The 27401-nt window shown below is 42.8% G+C and overlaps 4 protein-coding genes across 7 annotated transcripts in view; 2 read left to right on the plus strand and 2 right to left on the minus strand.

The window, feature by feature from the left end:
- Positions 1-5126: 5126 nt before the first annotated feature.
- Positions 5127-12243, minus strand: LOC121719486 (5-hydroxytryptamine receptor 3A-like). 3 transcript variants are annotated; one of them, XM_042105181.1, is made up of 9 exons: positions 11834-12243; positions 11150-11301; positions 10096-10140; positions 9574-9683; positions 9013-9182; positions 8367-8524; positions 7447-7657; positions 6700-6903; positions 5127-5701 (listed from the first exon to the last, which is right to left on the minus strand). In XM_042105181.1, exons 1-9 carry the CDS (start codon positions 11892-11894, stop codon positions 5463-5465), a joined length of 1350 nt encoding a protein of 449 aa, XP_041961115.1. In that variant the 5' UTR covers positions 11895-12243; the 3' UTR covers positions 5127-5462. The 3 variants fall into 3 exon arrangements, with proteins under 3 accessions (XP_041961115.1, XP_041961114.1, XP_041961116.1); XM_042105180.1 differs by having other exon boundaries at positions 11150-11304; XM_042105182.1 differs by lacking the exon at positions 8367-8524 and having other exon boundaries at positions 7532-7657; positions 11150-11304.
- Positions 12244-12843: 600 nt separating this feature from the next.
- LOC121719469 lies at positions 12844-15302 on the plus strand. Its single transcript, XM_042105136.1, has 3 exons — positions 12844-13760; positions 14127-15161; positions 15212-15302. The coding sequence occupies exons 1-2, from the start codon at positions 13029-13031 to the stop codon at positions 14877-14879; spliced, it is 1485 nt and encodes a 494-aa protein (XP_041961070.1). The 5' UTR covers positions 12844-13028; the 3' UTR covers positions 14880-15161; positions 15212-15302.
- Positions 14980-18589, minus strand: LOC121719584. Its single transcript, XM_042105340.1, has 5 exons — positions 18371-18589; positions 16802-16996; positions 16541-16626; positions 15909-16307; positions 14980-15389 (listed from the first exon to the last, which is right to left on the minus strand). The coding sequence occupies exons 1-5, from the start codon at positions 18446-18448 to the stop codon at positions 15353-15355; spliced, it is 795 nt and encodes a 264-aa protein (XP_041961274.1). The 5' UTR covers positions 18449-18589; the 3' UTR covers positions 14980-15352.
- A 3969-nt stretch (positions 18590-22558) lies between these two features.
- The window catches only part of LOC121719385 (complement C3-like), a 34523-nt gene continuing 29680 nt past the window's right edge, over positions 22559-27401 (plus strand). The window contains exons 1-13 of one of the 2 annotated variants that reach the window (XM_042104928.1): positions 22559-22730; positions 22907-23102; positions 23625-23793; positions 24137-24207; positions 24416-24504; positions 24602-24684; positions 24793-24880; positions 25223-25328; positions 25471-25591; positions 25952-26067; positions 26275-26430; positions 26692-26898; positions 27114-27305. In XM_042104928.1, coding sequence (XP_041960862.1) covers positions 22654-22730; positions 22907-23102; positions 23625-23793; positions 24137-24207; positions 24416-24504; positions 24602-24684; positions 24793-24880; positions 25223-25328; positions 25471-25591; positions 25952-26067; positions 26275-26430; positions 26692-26898; positions 27114-27305 — 1671 coding nt within the window. In that variant the 5' untranslated portion in view covers positions 22559-22653. The remainder of the gene's footprint in view (positions 22731-22906; positions 23103-23624; positions 23794-24136; positions 24208-24415; positions 24505-24601; positions 24685-24792; positions 24881-25222; positions 25329-25470; positions 25592-25951; positions 26068-26274; positions 26431-26691; positions 26899-27113; positions 27306-27401) is intronic. The other variant, XM_042104927.1, reaches the window with a different exon arrangement.

A 27401-nucleotide genomic window follows, 5' to 3' on the forward strand; every position in this document is an offset into this window, starting at 1 on the left:
CTTGTCTACATGGGTTATAAAAGTTTATAATTGTCACATTATCTTCATTTGTCCATACTTCTGTAGCAATGTATTCCAAGTCATTCCCCCTCTTTACCTCTCTATACTGAAGTCCCCTTTGTATAAAAATTACAACTCCTCCTCCTTTACCTATTTCCCTATCCCTTCTTATAGAGTCATACCCCTTTATTACAAAATCCAACCTAGGCACTAGCCAGGTTTCTTGTATACAAATAATATTAGGTTTCTCTTGTAAATTTTCACCATATTTTTTGAATTCTTGGCCGTTTGCAATTAAACTCCTAGCATTCCACTGAAGTATAATTAAAACCATTATACAGGCCCACTCCATGACTGTGATTGTTGTGTTTCATCATTAAGAATATCTCTTACTCTTTCCCAAGGCATTCCCTTTGCATCCAGGTATTTTTCAGCTGACTTTACAATTATTTTAATTCTTTCAGTTCTACTAGTGGTCTGTGCTGAGCAATTGATTATCTCAGCCATGAAGAGCACAAAATCACCTTTACTCACAATCAACGTATCTTCTTTTAGTTGATCACACTTTACACATTCCTTTACATCTTTAGTCCCATCCTTTATTGTTTCTACCGGTACACCTACACCTCTTGGGACTTTCTTAGTTGCCTCTGCATAGGAAACCCCTTGGACTACTTTAATTCGCTGTACCTCCTGCATTCTTTTGTTAGCCTCACAACCTCCATATGCTGCACTATGTTCTCCTCCACAGTTGCAACATTTTAGTTTTGCCCCTTCTTCACACTTTCCATATTCATGTTCACCACTACATTTGCTACATCTTTGTTTGCCCTTGCATATTGCCGCTACATGCCCATATCTTTGACATTTAAAACACCGCAGTGGTGGAGGAATGTAAACCTTGACATCATAGCTCATGTAACCAATCAAGACTTTTCCTGGGAGTTTAGCTTCGTCAAAAGTTAACAGTACTGATAGACTGTCACATATAACTCCATTCCTTCTTGTTTTAAGTCGCTTTGCTTCCCTTACTTTAACATTTTGTATTCCTTTTCACTGAATCCACTGACTCACTTAGAGGAATCCCAGAGATCACACCCCTAACAAAGTTTTTGTCATATGCCATTGAACACTTCACTCGCTGTCCATTTAGTTTATTTGTCTTTATTGCTTTCTGTTGTTGTTCATCACTTTTACATATTACCAGTAAAGAACCATTCCTTGTTTAGCGCTCCTTACCTCCCCAATGTCTTTATGCAGACTTTTGGTTAGTTGGATTGGACTCCACTCGTTAAAAGTAGTCCCCTCTTGTAACAATTTGATAAACACCTTGAACTCATCTTCACTCCTTTTCACCGTTTTTATTTCTTTATCAATGTCACTATAATCTGATTCGTCTCTATCTTTAGTTTTCCGTTTCCTATTGATTACTTTCCACTCATCCAAACTCCCGCGTCCAACATCCATCTCCCCATCCTCACTTCCTGATCCGTCATTTCCTGACCTCTGACCAATCACAGTCCAGTTGTTGCCAAGGGGGCAGGCGAATTCCCGGAAGTAGAAGAATCGACGTAGGCTGGAGGGACCACCTCTCTGCTAACTCCCATAGAAGTCCATTCATTCTAGGATTTTTTTGAAATACCATAACTTCATATAACATATATCCTGTGCCGATATTGTAGCTTCTGTGTAATCCACATAAACACTACAAAGGCAAAACAGACTCCACTACCACGTCCATAACGTTGGTTAACCGTAAGAAGAATGGTTAGCTTGTTCAGTTGGAGGGAAGCTAGCTTTGACTTAATCTCTCTTTCGCGCCGTAGGGAGATAACCGTATTGTTTGGATAAGAAGCTCAGTCCACCTTACTGTCGATGACGGTAACTCATAAGCAAAACCTATACACGACCGTATGTTAAGGTAAAGCATTACACAGAGGCAACCTAATAATAATAAAAAAAAGTAAACCTATTTTTTTTTTTAAAACGGCACTAATCATTACAGAGGTTTTCGATGGATTGACCGTAGGTCGGAAAAGTGGAAAGAAGATTAGCTTCAAGGCTATAACTTTTTTGTTTTGTTGACTGTTTTTGAAGATGATCATGTATGGTAGCTTCAACATTAACACGACTTGGTGAGGATGATATTAATAATAATACATAAATAAATGTTTAACTTTGATGACTTTGAAGGCGAAGGAAGTGTGAGAAGAATTTCTGTGTATCTATCATATGAGTTACAAGATTCAGTTCGATGGCTAACGTCACGAAGTTAAGTGTGAGTCTGCGCAGTACTGGGGGGACCAACTGAAAAATCGTTCTATTTGACTCAGTGCCCTCCCATTGAAAACGACGGAGTCTGTTCGTCCATTTCTTTTACTGTCTATGGTTGTTGCCAACCGCCTGTAGCTCACGATCAACAGACAAACGTCTACGCTCCTTTCCTCCAGATGCCGCCATTCCAACCTCCATTTCCCATCACAGCCCATCCTATGCCCAAGCCTGTGCTTTGACAATCTCCCTGCGTGTAGCTCAGATAACCCCTCCCCTTCGGTTTTTCAGCCAATCAAATGACGGGGTGTCTTGTACTGTCGTCCTGGCCATGGTACTGGCCGTCGGAATCATATAATACCTCCATGGTCGGAATGATCCAAATAGCAGCACAAATGAGTTCGCTAAAATAATGGTGGGGACAGTTTTGTCATCTTAAAATATTGATTGGGACTAGTCCCCAGCGTCCCACCCTAAACCTACGCCCATTTTAAGCACAAGTACGTTTGAAAACAAATAAACAGTTCTCAGAGTTCAGTTCATACCACAGGGAGCGCACCCAAAGTATCAATGCACGCATTTGCGCTCTCACAGTCCCTCAACAGAAAACAAATCCAAACTCCTCGACAAAAGTCCAACGAAAGGGAAATCCCAGAAAACAGCCTGATTCACGTCCAGTGCAAATATAATCCACAAAGAAAACGTTGGCATTCGATGACTGAGGCATTAAGGATCCTTCTTACCGGTGTTATACGGTAACTGGCTTTTATGTTAACTGGCTAGACTGTTTACTTTACCTCTGGAGTTAACATAACCGCCCCCTTCTTTTGCAGATGAGTTCAGCTGATGATTTAGCCTCCCGCCAGACATCCCAAGTCTCCCGGAAGTTCAGGGAGTGATAACGGCTCCCTGATGCCCGCAAATTAGATAAAATCTCCCGGAATCTAGAGCTAGCGAGCAAGAGCGCGCACACAACACCGAAACTTCAAATCGTGTGTGCATCGGAGTGTAGCGCGCACACGACGGGGATGGAGAGAGAGAGAGAGAGAGAGCGAGGTAGTGCGTGGGTGCCTGTTCAAGACAGAGAGCATCCTGATTGGCCTGTTTCAGTTCAGTAGGAACAGGAGCGTCATGGCAGAGGCAGAGCGCCCCCCAAAAAGGACCCATTTCACATCAGACTACACGAAAGTGTTCCCTTGTCTCATAAGAGTTCAAAATAACGATAGTCTTGCATGCTGCACTGTTTGTAGGCTAACAGTGACTTTAGCATTGCCCATGGCGGGTTAAATGATTGCAAAAGACATTGTTGAGGTGAGTTTAACACGTGTCATTTCATGTGCATATTATTCAGGACTAGCCTACAAGATGTCTATTCATGGGTTTCATCAGGTCCCTTTCCACAGGTGTATTAATCAAGCACCATGCAGTCTGCATTGATAATTAAGGTGCTTAAGTTGCTACACCTGTGGAAAGGGACCTGATGAAACCCATGAATAGCCTATTAGATAGCTATGGTCAAGGCTACATAAAGACCAAACTACCAAAATCTACATATTTTATTATCACAATTTCTAACTATAGGCCTTCCTTATTTGGTGTGACATTCCGCAAGCTATTAATCTTCCGTAACACATAAGAACGTGTGTGTAGTGGCCATTTGTCAACAAAAGACAATTAAACTTAAATCAAACATTCAAACGACAACTTCTGGCACCCTGGGCAGGTGACGCAGGCAAGACATAGGCTGCAATCAATTCCAGGCTGGATTCGGGTTTTGTGGCTGGTTTATTTTGTTCCAGCTGCAGCAAACAATATACGGCATCTCTCGCGCTGGTAAAAAACCATGTGCCCACCACCCAGGTGCATACAGGCCTTCTTCTTCTTTTTCTTGGCAGATGACTTTTTTGAAGTATACCGCCTGCATACAGGCCTCCCCCTACTTCCTACCTATATCAAAGTCCTTTTAGGCAAGTCCCTCCACTCGGCGGCCATTTACCAACGTTTTATGGGCACTCATCGGGCACAGTCTTTGGGTCGAACTGCGCGTGCGCAAGGCTTCACGACACCAATCTTGCTCCAGCGGCGAGATCACAACACATGATTGGCACGATGTCTTCACAACACACCATATGATTGGCTCAATGTATTCACATCACACCACATGATTGGCTCAATGTATTCACATGTCGACGTTTGGCCGAGGAAGGGGTGGGATATGTGTAGACAACGGCCATATTGGCGTGACAAACTAGCCCCATGCATTTCTATGGAGTATTTTTTGAGTGCTGTGTCTCCTCATTAGAAAGTCTCTTCCTATATTCACCTTTACCTGTGCCCACTACTGCCCCCTGGTGTCTAAACCAAATATTATAGTAAATTAACCAAAAATAAAGACTAAACATATAAATCAAAACAATTAACTAAACAAATGAGCAAAAGAATAATGTGAACAAAATCATTATAATAAACAAATTATTAACTAACTTACCACTACTGAAAGCAAACTAATGTAGCTCCAACAATGTGGAAATAAAACTTTACTTTTAGGCATTTAGCCTACCCCGATCTTCAATACATTGCCAACAGCCTTGCCTTGCTTTCTTTGCTGCCGACGTATTTGATTTTTGTTGTAGTGGGTTTTAATTCCTCGTAACTTGTTATAATAATTGTGCATTCCTCATCCATAAAATAAGGTGGTTGTGTCATCATTGAAAGTGGTGACTTGCGCTGCAACCCGCCCCTTTTATGTGAACGCGCACAAACTCCAATTAGATTAACTACAGTTCAACAAATCAACTTCTTAATCAGCGTTGTGGCAAACAACCACCTTTTTGAAAGTTGAGGGTGACTTCTGTCTTGGAGTAAGAGGTTACAGGCTAATTTACAAAGCAAGATAAGGCATGGTGTGGCATCAGTCATAGATCAACCAAAACTCATGCAATAACCATTTAGCACACATTTTATTAATGCATTTATTCTATGGTTAATTTGTATCCCTATTCAAGGATTTGATTAAGCATTCATTAATTTATCCATCCATTTATTTAATAATTAATCTAGTGACTCATTCATTCATTCATTCATTCATTTATTCATTTATTCATTCATTCATTCATTCTTTCACTGGTCATTCATTCATCCTTTCACTGGTCATTTACTCATCCATTCACTTTTCCATGCCCTGAGCCCTGTCAGTGGTTGGTGGACCACAGAAGACCCAGGCTCAGACTGAACACGGCCAGCGCTGCTGCATACAGGCGGAAGCAGACGGAGTCCAGCGCCTCCATCAGACGGAGCGCGTCGTTGCGCTCGCTGCGCCGCACGTTCAGACGCCGCACCTCCTCGCCCACGTCCTCGAGCTCCTCCCCCAGGGCACGCACCACACAGTCCCGCCCACAGGCCTCACCGACACTGAAGGAGCGCTGTAAACCTGCCAGGAATGAAACATACAGTTCATACACACGTACATGCATACATATATACATACATACATACATACAGTACATACACACATACATACATAAATACACACACACATACGTACATGCATACATTCTGTATACACACATACATAAATACACACATACGGGTACATGCTGTATACACACATGCATACATACATGCACACATATATACATACATACATACACACATACAGACACATACATACAGACACACACATACAGACACATACATACATGCATACATACATTCACACATGCAGACACACATACATACACACATATATACACACATGCATACATACATACATACATACATACAGACACACACATACAGACACATACATACAGACACATACATGCACACATATAGACACACATGCATACATACATACATACATACATACACACACACATACAGACACATACATACATGCACACATACATTCACACATGCAGACACATACATCCATACATACATACACACATACAGACACATACATACAAACATACAGACACATACATACATGCATACATACACACATACATTCACACATGCAGACACATACATACATACATACATACATACATACACACAGTACATACACACATACATATAAATACACACACACATACGTACATGCATACATTCTGTATACACACATACATAAATACACACATACTCGTACATACTGTATACACACATGCATACATACATGCACACATATATACATACATGCATACATACATGCGCACATACATACATACATATCCCTACATAGATGCATACTGTACATAGGTCTGGTGTATAATCCATACAGAATAATGTTGTGTTTTAGTAGACAGCTGGACTAAGGGGATTGAACGAAACAAAAACAAAAAAAAACAGTAGGAATAGTATGAGGAAATGATGTGGCCACATTGTGAGTGTCCAGAAGAGTACTCCTTACTGTGGTGGTGTTCTCACCTCTCTTGACACGCCTGCTACTTGACTCATGTTGCCGACGAGCGTCCTCTGGTGGCGGCAGGTGTAAGTTCATCCTCAGGGCCATTCTGTACAGTGGACTGGGCTGGTCACTGGTGTGAGTGTCATGCTGACCCAGAGCAAGCAGCAGCGCACTCTCACTCAAGCTCAGGGACAGGAACACCAGGCACACCACCAGATACACACCTGGAAATACACACACACACACACACACACACACACACACACAAGCTCAGGGACAGGAACACCAGCCACACCACCAGATACACACCTGGAAATACACACACACACACACACACACACACACACAAGCTCAGGGACAGGAACACCAGGCACACCCCCAGATACACACCTGGAAATAAACACACACACACACACACACAAGCTCAGGGACAGGAACACCAGGCACACCCCCAGATACACACCTGGAAATAAACACACACACACACACACACACACACACCGACAAGCTCAGGAACAGGAACACCAGGCACACCACCAGATACAAACCTGGAAATAAACACACACACACACACACACACACACACCGACAAGCTCAGGGACAGGAACACCAGATACACACCTGAAAATAAACACACACAAAACACACACACACACACACACACACACACAAGCTCAAGGACAGGAACACCAGACACCCCACCAGATACACACCTGGAAATAAATACACACACACACACACACACACACACCCTTTCCCTCGCTCACCCAGCATGGGCGTGCTGTCCCTGAAAGGGGGCAGCAGGTCGGTGGCGAGGAGCAGGTAGACGGTGTATCCTAGCAACAGGGTCACCTTGAAGGGAAGCCGCTCGGCACTGTCCACAGGGATGCAGAAGCCAGCCAGGTCCACCAGCATGACCAGGGCGCTGGGCACCAGCAGGTTCAAGACGTAGAACAGGGAGTGGCGACTTAGACCCAGCTAGAGAGAGAGAGAGAGAGAGAGAGAGAGAGAGTGGTGACTTAGACCCAGCTAGAGAGAGAGAGAGAGAGTGGTGACTTAGACCCAGCTAGAGATGGAGAGAGAGAGAGAGAGAGAGAGAGAGTGCTGACTTAGACCCAGCTAGAGAGGGAGAGAGAGAGAGAGAGAGAGAGAGAGAGAGAATGTTGACTTAGACCCAGCTAGAGATGGAGAGAGAGAGAGTGCTGACCCAGCTAGAGAGGGGGGGGGGGGGGGGGGTCATTGATAGATGGGAAACATGCCAGGCACACCATAGACAGGCAGGCAGGCAGACAGATCGATAGATAGATAGATAGAAAGAGAGAGAGGAAGAGGCTTGGTGTGAGAGGAATAGAGGCACATACAGCAGAGATAGATAGATAGATACTTTATTGATCCCCAGGGGAAATTCAAGATAGACAGCAAGAGATAGAGCGAGAGAGAGATAAAGAGTTTTGTGAGAGTTTTTGTATGATTACTTTGGCAATGCAAATACCTTTTGTGTCATGTCAATAAAGCATCTTTTAATTGAATTGGAGAGAGAGAGAGAGCAGCAGATAATACAGTAAATAAGCCTCCAGTGATACTGACATCTCTCCAAAACCTGTGATATGCCACCATCACATCATGTGTTTCAGGCGTTTCAGTGAAAGGTGAGTGTGAGTGTGGAGCATGTTGTCCAGAGAGCTACCTGAAAGGTGAGCTGGGAGTGTGGGCGTCCGGCGTGGGATTGGCCGAGGGTGACGCCGCGTGCGTGGGAGGTGAGATCCCATTCGCCGTGAGTGCTGACGGGAATGAGGGTCCTGCTCAGCACACTGGACTGTTCCAAACACAGCTCCAGTTCCTGAACTGCACACACACACACATGTACGCACATACACACACACACACACATGCGCACACACATGCGCACACACACACACACACACACATACGCACACACACACACACACACATGCGCGCACACACACACACACATGCGCACACACACACACACACATGCGCACACACACATACACACACTCAAACACACATGTACGCACACTCACACACACAGATATACCCCCCCTCACACACACACACACACACATCCGCACACTCAGTCACACTCAACAAACACACATGTGCGCACACTCTCATAGACACACACACACACACACACACACACATAGATGCCCCCCCCCCCCCCGCCCCCGCCCGACACACACAGATACACCCCCATACACACACTGTGAGTGTTTTTGCCTTGTATCAGTGTCAGTGTATTTCTGTGGCGTGTGTCTGTGTGTGTGTGTGTGTGTCTGTGTGCGTATGTGTGTGTGTGTTTGTGTGCGTACCTGTATGTAGGTGGGAGTGGAGGGTGAGGTTGCAGTGTTGCGTGTCGAAGGGGAAGAGCATCATGGCCAGATCACAGCGCAGGGTCACCATGACAACCTCCTCCCTGCTGACCCAGCCACTACTGTTCACTCTCACAAAGGCGTCTGTGTGCTGCCTCTCCTCAGAGATCCTAACACACACATACACACACACATGTACACACACTCACACACACACACGCATACACTCACACTCACACACACACACGAATGCACGCGAACACACAAACACACACACACACACATATATACACACAAACAGGTTATCTATCTATCTATCTATCTATCTATCTATACACATATAGTTACATAAAGCAGTCTATGACATCCCCCAAGGAAGTAGAAGTAATGTTAGAAAGTATCATTTGAATTTGAGTCTTGGAAATTCCTACAGAGAAGTACAGTTTTGGTCACACACATATGTGCATGCATGCACACACACCCTGCATGCATACACACAAACTCTCTCTCTCTCTCTCTCTCTCTCTCCAAGACACACACACAGACACACACACCACTCACGCCTCCCGGACGGCGATGTCAGGGGTCCATATCAGAGTCGAGGGTAGAGAGATGTGTTCCAATCCTCCATACGAAGAAGCATTCCACCACACATGTTCATCCTTCCACCCCTGACCATAATGGACAGATACAACAGCCAATCAGGACAGGGGAAGGGCAGACATAGCACTCCTAATTAACATTTGAAATATTATGTATTATGAATTGATTGAAGTTATAGATGATATAGATAGATGAACTGATTGAATATATATATGTACATATACATATATATTTTTGTTTTTACCACAATTATTATACTATATCTCTTGTTATTTCATTGTTTCTGTAATCTCGGCTTCACTGAAAATGAGGACTACCCTCAATGAACCGAGAATAAATAAAGGTTGAATGAATGAATGAATGAATATACTGTATGCATATTCTTCAATTCTCATATCCAATGTTGTAAATGTGTGTTTGGATGGGTGTTTGCAACAGAGATTAATGATTGATGCTAATTCACAGGACAGTAACACTTACCTGACTGATGATAACATGCAGCTTTATCTCTTCCTCTTTCTCATTCTGTAAGGTGTGCATTATATTAATGAAGATGAAGACCAGATTACAATGAATATCACCAGTGAGGTATTTCTCCCTAATAGGCCCAACCCACCACATCCAGTACACACACACACACACACACACACACACACACACACATACTCACACACACTCACCCACCAGTGTTGGGCAAGTTACTTCAAAAGCGTAATGCATTATATTTATTACTTGTTATTGTCTTTTCAAAGTAATTTGTTACATTACAATATTACTGTCTTTGAATTGTAAGGCATTACACTACGTTTGCATTACTTTCACCAAAATAACAGGAAATATGGATTTCTTCATGTGTTCAATGCAGCTCATTACACGACAAGAGGTGATGTGGTATGGCATAATGACTGAGCTAGGCTTAAGGCTAACAAAAGAACAATATACTGTAATGGTTGCAGTTATGGCTCATGGAACAATGTAGGCCCCAAAGGCCAAAGGTCACTCACAACTTAATATAGTAAAATATAGCCATAATGAAATTGCATGTTGACTTTAAATGGTTCTCATCATTGCTGGTTGCCTATCCTTCCACTTACAGTGGTGTAGACTTAATGCAAATAGTTTGAGAATAATGGCTACGATCTTTGTCTGTAAAAGGAACATTTTAGTTATTCTCACTGCTTGAAATGAGAAGTATAGCCTAACCATGTTAGATCTGTTTTATGAATGGCAGAGATAACTCAAATTCCCTTTCTACAGTCATCTAAACAAGGCAATCAAATTCCAGGACCAGCATAGAGGACTTTTTTAATTATTGGATAATCTTCTCTGGTGCCAATTGAGCATTTCTCAATTTTGGATTAAAAAGCAAAGTAACTAGAATTGTACCGAGTAAAATATTACTGAAATTGTATTGGTAATGCCTTACATTACTGTATTACAGCAAAAAGTAATGCATTACTGTAATTACATTACTTTCTTAATGCATTCCTCCCAACACTGTCATCCACACACACACACACACACACACACTCACCACGTTAAGTATCGCGAGAACCCTCATGTCCACATTGACCTTCACCGGCCTCTCCCAGAACCGGACCGGCCGCACCCATGGAGACGAGAACCGGGTCAGATTCCGCACCACAGACGCCAGGTCCCGTGACTCCACATGTTCTGACACAGAACCTGCTGCAGACATGCTCCTCAATACTCCAAACATCTTTTTCACTGAGCTGCTTACATACTGTACTACACACTATCAATGAGGCAAAAGATTACCATAAAACACACAGGTTGTGTTAAGAGCTGCTGTAAAATAGGCTATCTTGTACTTGTAAAGTAAAGTACTATTAACTGTATCACAAATGCAATCTAATGCCCAAATACATGAATAAACTTAACTAACACCTAAGTACCTAAAACTATTACCTGAGCGAACCTGCTGACGCTATACATGCAAAACGCATTGTTCACTTAAAATAAACGAGTAAAGTCTGTGTCAGTGTGCGGAGGGTTATTGATTTTTTGCCTTATACATGTTTGTTTGGCCTTACTTGTGGGTGCCTAAATACATTGTTTGGCCTTACCTGTGGGTGCCTAAATGCATGTATAAACCTGTTTGGCCTTACCTGTGGGTGCCTAAATACATGAATAAACCTGTTTGAAATTACCTGTCCTGTGGGTGCCTAAATACATGTTTAAACCTGTTTGGCCTTACCTGTGGGTGCCAGGCTAAAGGTGAAGAGTGTGACTAAGATGAAGCCGACCCAAATCTCCATTAGTGCGTTCTGCTCAGCTCTCCTCTCTCTCCCTCTGTGTCTCCTGCTCTATTCCCTTAGACATCCTCACTGCCAGTCAGGTGCTGAACTCATAGTCATAGTCAAATACTCTCTCTATCTTCCCTCCCCTCTCTCTTTCTCCTTTCTTTCTGTCTGTCTGTCTCTCTCTTTGTATCTCTTTGTCTCTCTCACTCTGTCTGTCTCTCTCTCTCTCTCACTGTCTTTCTGTCTCTCTCTCTCTTTCACACACACACACACACACACACACACACACAAAAACATTCATATACTTGTCCTCTCCTTTTCACGGACGACAAGGTTTTGGATATTGTCCCCACCCACTCCTCGATAGCAGCTGTGTCTTTGTGTTTGTTACTCTGATAAGGTTCACCTGCCAGTTGGTTGCCACAGTGACCAGGAAGCCGTGCAGTGTTTGAGAGCAGTTTGAGAGAATCTGACCAGCACTCATTCATACGAAATTGATAATTGCAACAGTATCAGCTTCATTTGGTTTGGAGTACTTTTCACTTTTTTAGGTATACTGACTCTTTATAGGTATACTGACATTGTCAAATTCATTCTAAAGCTTCACCTTTCAGTAAGGCAACAGTCATTATAGTGGATGGAATCCACTATCTTGAAATCTCCTGGCTTCTTCTTATTATAACCTTTTCTTTTTACCTTTTCAAGAATGAATGCGACTCTAACCGCTTAACGTACAGACATTTTGAAATAACCGTTCTGAAAGTCTGGAGTGGGGCAAGAGAGTTATTATTTCAGATTTTTTTTAAACGTTTATACTTATAGAAATAGGGGATTAAAAATGTTAAAAAGCTCATTTTTCCCCCATAGACTTGAATGGCTGTGATGTCATAATGGCCTAAAGCCAGCTGCGCTCGTTAAGCTCCCAGAGTAGTTCCCGGGCTAATCAGAACACTGGCACAGGTGTCACCTGTGAATCCAACTCGCTCTGAGCACAATAATGGCGACAGTTGACGTTCGAACTTGAGTGTGCGCGCCAGTACTTCCGGTGAAAACTTCCGGTGATTTGACAGCGAGAGCGGGAGACGCGAGAGTGAGAGACAACCATAGACAACAGCGACCGAGTTCCATTACCAGAGATATTTCTTTACAATGAGTGTTTTTAGGATTAAAGAGAGGCGACTTGCCTTTCAGAGGGTGAGAGCCTCAGCACTTCATTGTTGTGTGCCGTTATGTACCGTTTCGTCACGTTACAACAGAGAAGTCAGCTTTCATGTATTCCCTGTTGACGCTGCGGTACGGGCTGAGTGGATGCAGAAGATCCGGAGGGATGACTTCAACCCGACCAAAAACACCCGAGTCTGTAGTCGGCATTTTAAGCAGGCTGATTTTAACGTGACTGCCGGGGGGTTGAGGAGGCTGAAAAAGGGAGCCGTACCCGTTTACTTCTCATGGAATGGGTACGAACTACCTGCGCCCCGACCGAGCGTCTGGGAACGGCGTCCGCGAGCCGAGAGTCCTGCCCCAGAGTCAGACTCGGACTCGGAGATGGAGACCGAAATTGCTCCACCAGATCATGACTACTCTGTAGTCCCTCAAACAGGAGCGAGGGCGAGTAATTTGGCCGACGAGAACGAAGCTCTACGTCGCCAGGTTAGGGAGCTACAACAGCAGTTGGAAGTCCTCAAACTTCGCCAGCGTTTTGGGATAGAGCGCCTGTCTGCATCAGATGAGGACGTGCGCTTTTATACCAGGTTTGCGTCCTACAGGAGTTTCATGGTATTTTGGAATTTAATTGAACCTGCCGTGACCCACAAGATGGTGCGCATAACAAGCGCAAAGACAGCCTCTGCCAGCATCAGCACAGTTCATCACCCAACAACGGTAAGTGACAAATGTGGTAACATGACGTGCATATTAAGAGTTGTAACTCTGAAATTGGATACAAACTGTTTTATTTTGTAATTAACCCCTATTGGTTTGTATTTTCTAGATTTTTTGACGTTAATCACTCCTATGTTGTATTGCTATTGTCTATCCAAAGTAAAATGCCTGTTTTTAACTGATGTTAACTAAGTTAACTGATGGTTAAATAACCAAAAATCCGATTGTTTGCACCTATATAGAATATCTAACAAAAAAGTAAAAGCCAACCAGCTGATATTGGTATTATTTTCTGATTTAATTTGATTCTGTAATAACAATGTCAGAGTAACTAAACAGAGGCTTTTTGTTTTTATATCACAACAGAAACTGAGACCGATTGATGAGTTTCTGCTGTTCCTGATGTACCTGTCAGTGGGTTTTCCTCCCAGGGACCTTGCAGAGAGGTTCAGCATACACCGCACTACTGCAAGTCGGATCATCTCCACATGGACTCATTTTTTGTACTGCCTGTTGGGAAGCCAGCGCCTTTGGATTCCGCCAGAGGTAGTGAGAGCTCACCTGCCAGTTGAGTTTGCAGCTTTTTCTGATACACAGGTGATCCTTGATTGTACAGAGATATTCTGTCAGTCGCCATCCTCTCTGCTGCTTCAGAGTGAGGTTTTCTCTACCTACAAGTCACACACTACATTCAAGGCCTTGATTGGCATGGCACCCCACGGTGCTGTCACCTTTGTGTCTGGACTGTATGCAGGCTCTATGAGCGATCGCGAGATCTTCAAGCAGTCCGGGATTGTAAAGCTGCTGAAACCAGGTATGGCGATCATGGTGGACAAAGGGTTTGTTGTGGACAACCTTGCTCCTTGCAAGGTGTACCGGCCTGCCTTTCTCAGCAAAAAACAGCAAATGAGTCGGGAGGATGTCAGACAGACACAATCAATTGCACGTCTGAGAGTGCATGTGGAGAGGTGCATAAGGAGAGTGAAAGAGAACAAACTGTTCGACAAGGAGATACCACTGTCTATATGTGGGAACATTGATGAACTGTTCAGTGTGGCCTGCTTCCTGGTCAATTACCAGAATGGGCCGTTAGTGAAGGCATGGGCAACTCAGCAATGAATTAAAGACCTATCTTGCTTCTAAAAAAAGTCTTTGTGTCATTGTCATCGTTACATTGGCTTTGGGTTTTTACTGAAATGAAAATGAAAATACACAGAGATGACATTACAACATGTAGAATTTAATAAGTAAATATTGAACAACACTTATTCAATAATCCAGTATCAACAATCCACATAGATTTTTACACTTGGGCTCTCATTTCAATCAGTACAAAAGGTATGGTCTCAGGTCAATTGCAGGCCTTCATTAGTGACAATTATCACTTCAGGCTTTGTATAGGTTTGTAAAGATGAACAATGAAACCTACTATTAGTTCAGGCTTTGTATAGATTTGTAAAGATGAACAATGAAACCTACTATTAGTTCAGGCTTTGTATAGATTTGTAAAGATGAACAATAAAACCAGAACAAGAACATTTATCAACTGATTGAAAAAGAACTGATTGAATGAATCATTGATTTTTAAAAGATCAGATCAAGTAATGATAGAAAAAGAAATAATCCCCCTTCTCCCTAATAACCCTAGCGACCCCAGCATCCTTATAAATTCTCTGTACAAGAAGGTCCTCCTCTGCAAAAACTACAAAATCACACCACTGCATCCCAGTGATAAGTAGCTGGCCTTGCACCTGCCAATAGTAGCTGTGACCTGGCTTCAGGCGCAAGGCGCCACTCTGCATGTGCAGATATCCGCAGTCCACATAACTCTTTACGTTGGGGCACTTCACCTCCACCAGCCCGAATGGTGGTACCTCTGTCGGGTCAAAAACGAGACCATCTGGAGAGGATCCGAGCCAGGGAGCATCAGGATGGATGACAAATCCTGATGGCCAGTAGTTAACATTTTTTAAGTGTGCATACTCTTGGATAGCAACTGGCTCCAGTGCCAGCCCCCTCTTCATTAAGGCCGTCTGGGCCCCACCTTTGCGGATGCGTTCTGCAAGGTTCTCTGCAGAGCTGTGGCCTCGGACATGGCACACCTCCCGGAACCTAGAGGAGGTGAGCCTCATCTTTCTCAGGTTGTGCCACTCTGCGCTGCCACTCTGTTCTCTCGTGGCCATCTCGATGGATCTTGCCATGTCGAAAGTGATGTTAAGCGACATTACATTTAGGTGTTGTTGGTGAGTGCACACAAAGGAACATGTGGTTGGGTCCAGCCTGTGACCATCTAACGGCAGGGGTGGTGGAGGGGGTGCGTCTGGGTGTTGGATGATTACCCTACTCACTGGCACTGGGTGCTGGTATGAAATAGGGCTGCCTTCTTGAACGGTCCCAAAGGCTGAGTCGACGAGGGGGACATCACTACTTATGGATAGTGTGGTAATTAGCGGAGCAAGGTCTGCCGTGAAGTCCTGGTATGCCTCATCGACCTTCAGGACATCTGGGTCTGGCAAGTCCCCCCGCACTGCTTTGTAGCGCTTGCTCCTTTGAAAACAGTTATGTCATAAAAAAAAAGAAGAAACTATTCATGAGTTTCATCAGGTCCCTTTCCACAGGTGTATAAAATTAAGCATCATGATTATGAATGCAGACTGCATGGTGCTTGATTAATACACCTGTGGAAAGGGACCTGATGAAACCCATGAATAACTCTCAAAACCAAAAAGAATCTGACAATGACTGCAGAATACATTATTACTTGACAGTGACCTTATTACCTTACACCATCAGCAGCTGTGTACTGTCTTGCCTTGGGTTTTGTTGAGATGAAGACCATGTTACCCACTCTGCCTGGTTTCACACCCTATCACAGTAAACAAACAAATAAACAATGTGATTGGCAGAGCTACCTTAGCTAACTGTAAAATATGTGGTAATGATGCGCTTGTTTTGTCTTTATTGCAATTTTTTTATATCCAATTTCCAAAATAAATGAGACATCAATAATTAATGATTAGCCTAAGTTCTTTTGTACTTACCAGTGTTCGTGGTTTATGCCATCGCTGCTCAGTTTCTGTGCAGCTCAGGACAGGTGGTACTGCTTTCAGCTGAAGTGTAGAGTACGCTGTGGTCTGGTATAGTAGTGCAACATTGTGGTTGCAGAGAGCGTTTCCAGCCACACAGGAACACTCAGCCACAGCGATTTTAATGGGTGAGCTGCCCTCAAAAGTAATCTATGAATAAAACATGATTTTAGTATTACAATTAGACTAAGTCATTACATAACAACTATTAAAAAAATACTAAAGGTGAGAAGTGAGAGCAGGCTAATCGTTCAAGCAAACAGTAGCGGTATGATTCATTAGGCTACCAGAACAACCAGAACAAATAAGCCTGCCTCACCATTTTATTGCTATTACAGTGTTTCCCATACATTGACTTATTTGTGGCGGCCCACCACAATATCAACATTGACCACCACACAATGATTTTCCTGGTTGTACTAAATTGTGCTTAAATCTGGTTAGAATCATAACCGCGCTGCACTAATTTGTTAAAAACTGTTGCATTCGAGTTAATTCTGCATACCACCACAAATAGAATCAATTCTGTGGGAAACACTGGGTATTATGATAGTTAGAACAATAGTGTTAGTAAAGCGTTGAACAGATTTGTATAGCCTAGATTGAGGGTACAAAGTCAGCTCTTACCTCATACTGACTAATGTTCCCACCATGAATAGGCTTACTTAAACTTATACTCCAAAGAACGGGAGCAGTATAACCAGTTTCTGGAGTGTCCATGAAAGTACAGTTCAGGTTTAGGTCAAATAAACACACTTAGGTTTCTTATTGTCAAATACACAGACTTAAATTGTATTATTGTTATTCTACATCTACACCACCAACTATAGCCGCACGAACACCCCAGAATCTGATTTGAACTGATAACTGAATTGATCTTGAACTGAACTGGTTAAACACATGTTGTCCACCCTACTCTGAGGTCGTGAGGCTTCTCGTGTTTCCTCATGGACCTATAACATACAGCCCTGACGGTCACCCTCCCTGCAGGGTCTTTGTTTGATACTGGGAATTCAACATAATTCATGTAATGTTAGACAAAACACACTTCTTTTCCACTCGTAAGTCGATCAAACACGGACAAGGATGGTTTTGAATTAATTTTGATCGCGGGCACTAAAAATCTTGATCGGGGCTCTGAAAATCTCATATTAATCCTAACTTGACAGCTGTCTAAATTTAGTGTCCGATAGCGATAGGTTATGTTCTCTCTGCGTCTGATTGAATCGTTTCCTCTAGTTCTGAAACGTTAGTGCATTACAGGGTGCTGCGTTTTTGTTTAGGTCATAATATGCACCTCAACTAAAAAACGTTAAAAACAACTGATGATACTACAAATCTAAAATCTCTACAGGACAACTGACCTAAATGTTAACAACACACATAGCTACTGCCAGAGCCGCGATCATATCAGAGAGAGAGAGATCTATATTTAGCTATAGAAGCTACGGGTCTGGCTACTGCTAGCTAGTTAGTTAGCGATAGCACAATGTGAATGTGTTTTGCTGTCAATTTTACACTCACCTTCATAGTTGTCAATGAAACTTGACAGATACATCTTGTACCCCTTTTCCCGTTTACTCCGGGGGGCAGAGCATCCATTACGGACGAGCCTGTGGACGTCCGATATAGTAAGCTTTGGCAGCTCCTGAAGACACCGAGTGTAAAACAGCGCCATCTTGCCGGAAGGAGTGGATCGCACACTCAAGAGAGCGGAAGTAGAACGGAAGTAGAGTCTTGCACAGAGCGAACTGTCTCAGCTTCTAATGCATACAATCTGGCGCTCCCTAAAACTACACATCCTGTTTTTTTTCCTGTCATCCACATCCATGTTTTTTTTCCAGGAATCTCCCCACCAACATTAAGCCAGCAGCTTTCCATCCACTATTGTAATTCCTCTGGCATTACATTTCTAGTTATTATTATAACCTTTTCTTTTTACCTTTTCAAGAATTAATGCGACTCTAACCGCTTAACGTACAGACATGTTGAAATAACCGTTCTGAAGGTCTGGAGTGGGGCAAGAGAGTTATTATTTCAGATTTTTTTATAAAGTTTATACTTTTTGAGAAATAGGGGATTAAAAATGTTAAAAAGCTCAATTTCCCCCCTTAGACTTCAAAGGCTGTGATGTCATAATGGCCTAAAGGCAGCTGCGCTTGTTAAGCTCCCAGAGTAGTTCCCGGGCTAATTAGAACACTGACAAAGGTGTCACCTGTGAAATCAACTGTCTCAGCTTCTAGTGAATACAATCTGGTGCTCCATAAAACTACACATTCTGTTTAAGTGTTTCCCGCGTGTCAAAATAAAAGTCAAAGCCATATCTCTTGAGCCGTGGATCTGCCCAAGGTTTCTTCCTTGGTAAAGGAGTTTTTCCTTGCCCCTGTTGCTCTTGGGTGCTCCTTGTTGGTGCCCCCCACCCAATCCCAATCCTCCCCCACCTTTTTTATGCAGCCCTTGCCACTTAATCTACTAAACCCCTCTTCTACTGCACTCTTTACCCCCCCCCCCCCCCATTAATGCACAAATAGGCTGACACCAGACATAATTTCACTGCATTTCTTACTTCCAGTAACTATATGCATGTGACAATAAACTTCCTTGTATCCTTGTATCCTTGTATCATGCTTTGCGCATTATATCTCCAGAAGGGCTTGACGCATATGCTTCAAATTTGGTACAAGTGTTTGTATGGACTCAAAGATGAAGTGAGTTGATGTTGGAGGTGAAAGGTCAAAGGTCAAGTCCATGAATACCAGGGGCGTAGATTTGCGTGGGGACCGAAGGACGTGTCCACACCAATGTCAAATTACGACTGAAATGTCCCCACCAATATTCAGGTTGAAATGGGGTGCTCACATGCGCTACACAAAGAGTTTAATCATTTCTCACTTTAGTGCTGTGAATCACCTCGTACAGATCTTGTAATGTTCAGTAGCCTACAAGGGTAAATCGCGCTGATTTGAAGTTATCTATAATAACTACCAGTGAGCCGCAGTCTCCAAATTCACCCATTCTTCTCTGTTGAACTCCTCAAGAAGTAGGCTACTCATCACACATGTGTCACATGAAAGAGCCTTTTCTCAGCTTTTAAACGGTGCTAGTTAGCCACTATTTGCTGTGATAAACAGTTCGCGAGAAAAATAACTTCAAGAGATTTAATAATTATTCTCTGCGCCCATCTCCACATCCATTCGTCTTGGTGGAATATCGTAGGCCTACACACTCTTCACGCAACACATGACAAACCATATATCAGAATAAACAGCAGACCTTACCGAACACAACGGTGTAATGCAGGGGTCTCAAACTCAAATGAGCTGGGGGCCAATTCTGCCAACGTCATCTGATTGGAGGGCAGGCTATTTCTGAAAATGCAATGTTCTTTTTTTCAAATACCATACAAAACTGCAAACAGAAAGTGCAAGTGTTTTTATCTAGTTTTAGACACCTGTGCTAGCAACCTTAGCTTATAAATAAAATAATGATAAAATAAATATTTATACAAATTATAAAATAAATGAAAAACATAAAAACAGGTATGTGTGTGTGTTTCACACCAAATAAAAATATTTCCTCTCATAACTTTTTGTTATAACCTGGCAAACTAGGCATCAGGGTTAAGAAAGCCATTGCCAACACCATTGGATTTTTATATCAAAATGTCAAAAGGCCATGGCTTGAAAGTGGTCAGAGATAAAGTCCTACTGTAAATGTAAAAATCTTTGAGTAAAACAAAAGTTTATGAAGGGGGTAAATTTACCCATCTAATTTGTCACTGGATGGCAAGCACTTCAAATTATGCACCTTTCAGTAAATATTGGATGAACATATTTAAGCAGGTTTACTTTCCTTTTTTCATATTACCCACATAACAAATTAACAGGAAAACACCTAAGATGTATACCAACACCTAAGATGTTGTGGTTTAGTAATAGATTACTACAATATAGGCCTACAATAAAGTATTCTGGTCAAACAGTTCCTATCGCGGGTAATCTGCAGTACCCAGAAGTTCGCATCATATTGCGGGTGACTTTGTAGTTCTTTAGAGCCCTATTTCTACTATCCCTGCTGTCTGTACCACATCCATTAAGGACACTATCATCACGATTACCACTGCAACCTCCAAGCTATGTTGGGCAGAGGGTCGAAACAAGCATGGTATGCTTAGTGGACACCGTTGTATACACGCACCTCCATTCACAGACGCACCGTGACTATCACTGTCATAGACGATCGATCATAATCTCCAAAAGGATATTCTCCTTCAGAATTAGAATAGGTGAATAACATAGCTTACCTAATACTTCATCACACGTGAACGTTTTTCAACATTTGGTGTAGGCCTATTTCTGCTTAATTTCTGCTTCAATTTCTGCAACACTATGGCCTGCATCGCTTCCGCGTCATTACATATGCACGTCTTTGTGTTTCTCGCGTGTAATACAAGTATTTCCTGAAAACTTTGCGCAGCAATTTTGGGTTTGAATCAAGCTCTGGATGTCTTGCACATAGTGGAGCAGAGTAGGCCTACAAATGAGATTTGTCACCGTGCCTGGATCTATCGTCTATTTTAATCAGTATCGTTGTTTGTCGCAATTAATAGCCTCAAGGGCCGGATTACATTATTATTTTGTCATACGTCGCGGGCCGGGTGTTTGAGACCCCTGGTGTAATGCACAGTGTGTCCCCACCAAAGCTCAGACCAAACCTACGCCCTTGATGAATACTCTGAGTGCGATATCTCAAGAATGCCTTGACATACATGCCTGAAATTTTGTATGAGTGTTTGTATTGACTTGAAGATTAAGTGAATTGATGTTGAAGGTCAAAGGTCAAATGTCAAGGTCAAAAACACCTTGAGTGTTATATCTCAAGAACGAAGGTTTTTTGGTACGGTTTGTATGAACTCAAAGATTAAGTGATTCAATGTTTTTTTTCCAGGAATCTCCCCACCAACATTAAGCCAGCAGCTTTCCATCCACTATTGTAATTCCTCTGTAATTTTATGAAGGGTTATGAAGTATTATTGTGTTACTATGAGGAGGATATTATTTAATTATGCCACTAGATGGCAATCTAACTTTACTAAACACGTCACATATTTCAACATCAATCGTTGCTTGACACTCACATGTAGGCTATTTGGCGTGCTGTACTTGAACAGGAAATGGTGCTTCGGCTTTATTGCATCATGTGTTGACATATATTTAGCCTTTACCCAGAGATGAGGACTAACATTATCTGGGTCTGGCCGTGAGTCTAAACAGCAGGTGTGTGTGTGTGTGTGTGAGAGAGAGAGAGAGAGAGAGAGAGAGAGAGAGAGAGAGAGAGAGAGAGAGAGAGAGAGAGAAGAGTGAGAGTGAGAGTGGGAGAGAAAGAGAGAGTGAGAGTGAGAGAGCATTTTAAATTTGAATTTGAATTTGAATTTGAGAGAGAGAGAGAGAGAGAGAGATAGAGAGTGTGCATGTGCATTTGCATGTGTGTGACCAAAACTGTTTCTGTACTTCCCTTACGGAATTCCCCAGTGTCAGCATTTACTTTCACATGTTTCTTTTGGTCATCTTTCACAATCATCTTTCTCTTCTTGCTAACCCCCCCAGACCCCCCCCCCCCCCCCCCCCACTTTCCTACCACCATGATCATGATTACCCAAGAGCCTTTCCTGGAACTGGAGAGTGTGGGTGGGGCTTGCTTCTAACACTTCGAGTTGAGAAGCACACAACACAAAAACACAGAAATCCACAGATTTTGGGGGTAGAACTCAGAACTGCACAGACCCAGGATCAGACAGGCGGTACAGGATGCGTGTGGACCTGGTGGTGGTGTGTGTGGCCGCTGTGGCTCTCTCTCTCCCCGCTCTCTCAACATGTGACCCACTGTGAGTAGCCTGTTTACGTACAGTACACACATGTGCGTGCACACACACACACACACACTTATGCATGTACAGTCATGCACAGATGTACACACACACACACACACACACAAAAGGCTGTAATTCACGGTCAAACCTCTATCAGTTCACCTTTGACCTTTCAACTCTGACCCCCTCAGCTATGTGATGACGGCTCCTAACCTCCTGAGGGTGGGCACTCCTGAGAAGGTGTTGGTGGAGGCCCAGGACTACGCTGGCGATGCCTTTGAGGTCACGCTCACTGTGATGGATTTCCCCAGAAAGACCAGGGTGATTGACACTAGGACTGTGACCCTGAACGCAGCAAACAACTACCTGGCTCTTACTGAGATTACCGTGAGTGAGATTGTATTTTGCATTATTTAATAGGCATTTTGCATTTTGTATCATTTAATAGGTACATTAAGAACACACATAAACATGCGCACACACACACACACGCACACACACACACACGCACACACACGCACACACACACACACACACACACACACACACAGACGCACACACACACACACACACACACACACACACGCACACACACACACACATACACACACACACATGCACACACACACACACGCACACACACACACACACACATGCACACACACAAATAGAATGTGCAACTTGTGACTCATTATGTCAGCTCGGGTCACAAATATCAAATACCCTAATTTTAAGTGTATCAAAATAAACTACAAAACACACTAGCCGTGCCATGTATCAAGATAATACTGTATTTTTGTATTGCATGCACTTACTGTTGCTTCAAGAAGACATATCTGTATCTAACAAATATTCGGTAGTTATGGCAACTACACCAGTAAATGACGCAGGGCCCACTTCAATCCACAGATCCCTGATGGCAGAGACCTCTTTGGTTTGGACACAGATGAGAATATGTATGTTTACCTGCAAGCCACCTTCCAGGACCGCACTCTAGAGAAGATTGTGCTGCTCTCCTTCCAATCAGGATATATATTTGTGCAAACAGACAAAACCATATACACCCCTTCAAGCACAGGTCCGTGGTGTGTGTCTCTCTCTCTGTGTGTGTGTGTGTGTGTGTGTGTGTGTGTGTGTGTGTGTGTGTGTGACAGAGAGACAGAGAGAGACTACTTTCAGTGTTGTTCTTAATAGTCGTAGAATGATACAGAACTTGATTGCAGTATTCTGCATCGTTTTCCTTGTGAAGCACACCCATAGTCAAGCAAGACCTGTCTGATATCTTGCCTGTCTGTCCCCATTGCCATGCCTGTCTGTCCCCATTGCCATGCCTGTCTGATATCTTGCCTGTCTGTCCCCATTGCCATGCCTGTCTGATATCTTGCCTGTCTGTCCCCATTGCCATGCCTGTCTTTCTGCAGTGAGATACAGAATTTTCTCCCTGAGTCCAGGACTCAAGCCAGTTGACTCCGGAATCTTTGTGGAAATCATGGTAACTGGCTGTACTTACTACTTGTATCTGTGTTGCTATTTTGACAGTAGTGCTATTAGTCTTTTGTTTTGTCGTTGTATGTGCTTTGGATATCTACATAAAGTGTAAAATATCCAAATGTTGTAATTATGTTGTATAATAACACTTATTGCCCTGATTGTTTGACCATTTCTATATTTCTTACACTTACATTTTGTTTCTCACTTAGACCCCTGATAAAATCACCATTTCCAGAGAAATCCTCTTCCCGAATAAAGGCATTAGATCTGGAGAGATCAAGCTTCCTGACATTGCCAGGTACCAAATCTTTTACACGATGAGTCATTAAAACATCCATTGTGTGGCACTGTTTTCATTCTAAAGAACAGATAACTTTTTTCCCTTTTTTTTATAGCTTCGGCATTTGGAAGGTGGTCACCCGGTTCAAGAGCACTCCACAGAAAAACTTCACAACTCAGTTTGAGGTCAAGACATATGGTGAAAGAGACCTTTGTGATTAAAAGTGTCAGGAAATAAATATTTCATAAGCCTTAAGGAGGTGTAAGAATATTTAGTCTACACATCTGAACACATCTCTCCTTTCAGCTCTGCCCAGCTATGAGGTCACCCTGATTCCAAAGTCACCTTTCTTTTATGTTGATGATGATGACCTTACAGTTGACATCTTAGCAAGGTGAGACTTAAATGTAAGGAAACTGTATGTTTACATTTAAATGTACATTTAGTCATTTAGCAACTTACAGCAACCAAGGTAGAATAAAGGTACAGTAAAGGTACACTGCCACTATGATATTGTTAGTGCAGCAATAAGTACTACTCGTATAGAATAGAATAACAGTTCTAGTGAAGTCAAGTGACGGACACGAGGGATAGTCAGGATAGGGAAGAAGGTACAGCTGTTAGTAACTGAACGAAACGCAATGCTGTCACTACCTGTAAGTTGATTTGTCTCTATAACTGAGTTCAAACCAAACCCAAGTAGATCATATCCAATTTTGTCAATTTCCAAATTCAGGTATTTCCATGGGAGAGAGGTGACGGGCACTGGCTTGGTGATGTTTGGTGTGTTGACACAGGACAATGTGAAGAAAAGTCTGCCTGCGTCTTTGAGGAGAGTTGAGGTGAGCACATTTAGAATAATGAAAAAGCCCATGGGGAACACAAACCCACGGCAAGGCCAAATGCTCTACAGTATTTCACATTGTCAATGGGCACGATTATTCCTTCAGCTTCCCCTTATATGCTCCTCTGGCTGCCCCACAGATTAGAGAAGGCAAAGGAGAGGCTATACTGACACAAGAGCAGATAAGAGACACATTTACAGACATAAACCAGTTGGTTGGCTCGTCTCTGTACGTGAAAGTAAGCGTGTTAACAGAAACAGGTAAGGATCTGCCAAGGTATGTTTATATTTATGTGAGTGTGTGTTTGTGTGTCTGTGGTTGATGAATGAGATATCTCTATGACTTCAATTGTATTGCACATTTGCACAATACACCCATTTAGAAAACATCATCACCAATATGGGTCTAAGAATTGAGCCTTGAGGCATGCCACAGTTGAGGATGATTTGTGAGAAGATAATGAGTTGACAGGGAATTAATGGATCAATGTGTCTTCTGGAGTTCTGCCAGGGCAAGATTACCTGCACATTGAAGAAAATTCACACTGGTCTGAAATGACTGCAGTAGACCGTCTGTGTAAAGTGTAAATGAACATGAATGTACATTTAAATGTCTCCTAGGCAGTGAAATGGTGGAGGCCAAGAAGGAAGGCATACCAATAGTCACGTCTCCTTACACCATTAACTTCAAGGCGACCCCAAGATACTTCAAGCCAGGAATGCCCTTTGACATCTCGGTATGGCTGATGTTAGATGACCATCTAACTACTTGTTTACTTCAACAACTAACAAAGCTATTTTATTGTTAAATCTAAATAAATAAACATTAATCTCTAAAATATAAAACAACTACATAATAATAATACAATACTGTAAAATATGGCGTTCATTTAATATCGATGTATGTTGTTTATAATGTTTTCCCTTTTTTATCTTTTGAACAGGTCTATGTTAGTACTCCGGATCACCTGCCTGCAAGAGACATTGTGATAGAAGTAATAACGGCCACAGATGGAAGCATACAAGCAACAACCAGAGAAAATGGATTGGCCAAGGTTACAGTGAACACACTTGATGGGGATAACACCCTGTCTATACAGGTTAGACTTTACCTTTCCGTGCGCCAGAGGCAGACATCCTGGGTTCAAAAAGTAAAAGTCCCGCCAAGTATTTGATCTAACCATTTAGTAAACCAGCTCATCCTAATTAGCAGCCAGGTAGATCAGGTAATGATCTTTCTGGAACCGGGATGCCTGCTTCTGCCGTGCATTCATACAGACATTAAGACAGATCCAAATGTACTGTATGTACCATCATATTCACATGCTGCCATCATTTTATTTATTCTCACTTAACTGCAGGTGAGGACTAAGGTACCAGGGTTGTTGGAGTCCAGGCAAGCTGAGCGGAATATGACGGCCTTGGTGTACAGGACCACCGGCGGCTCCAGGAACTACCTGCACATTGGGGTGGCCACCAGTGAGCTGACGATTGGCCAGCAAATCAAGATGAGCCTCTATGTAGGCAACAGCCCCGGCATGAAGAACAATCAAGACTTCACCTATCTGGTGAGAGAGAGAGATAGACATAGAGAGAGATAGAGAGATCAGGGTTCGCCTTGTCAGGACTTATAATGACCAGAAGACAATACATTATCCCTTACATTAAGTTAAATCAGAATTTGGATATGAATTATGGACGTTCTTTACTTTTTCTATCTGTCTCTTATGGTTCTTTTTTTGCACCTTTGTGTTCACTTGTGGCCAACTGTTTTTTAAATCAGATCCTGAACAAAGGACAACTTGTGCAAGCTGAGAGGTTCAAGAGACAGGGTCAGACTCTAGTGACGTTGTCCTTACCAGTGACCAAGGACATGGTCCCCTCCTTCCGTATCGTGGCGTACTACCATGTGGGCTCATCTGAAGTGGTGTCTGACTCAGTCTGGGTGGACGTGAAGGACACCTGCATGGGAACGGTAAAGTTTGCCATACATGAGGCAGCATGATTATATTGTGTAATGTCTAAACAAAAGAATGAATAGAACGTTTATTATGGAAGATTTGTAGAGTTG

The sequence above is a fragment of the Alosa sapidissima genome, chromosome 9, assembly GCF_018492685.1.
Source record: "Alosa sapidissima isolate fAloSap1 chromosome 9, fAloSap1.pri, whole genome shotgun sequence".
Lineage (NCBI taxonomy): Eukaryota > Metazoa > Chordata > Actinopteri > Clupeiformes > Clupeidae > Alosa > Alosa sapidissima.

Bases quoted from the DNA above. Each gene is read 5' to 3' on its own strand.
- LOC121719486 (XM_042105180.1), bottom strand. From the start codon at position 11,894: ATGGAGATTTGGGTCGGCTTCATCTTAGTCACACTCTTCACCTTTAGC. The intron at 11,305-11,833 runs GTAAGGCCAAAC...GCATGTCTGCAG, and splicing joins CTTTAGCCTGGCACCCACAG to CAGGTTCTGTGTCAGAACAT. The intron at 10,141-11,149 runs GTGAGTGTGTGT...CACACCTTACAG, and splicing joins TTCTCGCGATACTTAACGTG to AATGAGAAAGAGGAAGAGAT.
- LOC121719469 (XM_042105136.1), top strand. From the start codon at position 13,029: ATGAGTGTTTTTAGGATTAAAGAGAGGCGACTTGCCTTTCAGAGGGTG. The intron at 13,761-14,126 runs GTAAGTGACAAA...ATATCACAACAG, and splicing joins CAGTTCATCACCCAACAACG to AAACTGAGACCGATTGATGA.
- LOC121719584 (XM_042105340.1), bottom strand. From the start codon at position 18,448: ATGGATGCTCTGCCCCCCGGAGTAAACGGGAAAAGGGGTACAAGATGT. The intron at 16,627-16,801 runs GTAAGTACAAAA...TTACTGTGATAG, and splicing joins GGCATAAACCACGAACACTG to GGTGTGAAACCAGGCAGAGT. The intron at 16,308-16,540 runs GTAATAAGGTCA...CTGTTTTCAAAG, and splicing joins ACAGCTGCTGATGGTGTAAG to GAGCAAGCGCTACAAAGCAG.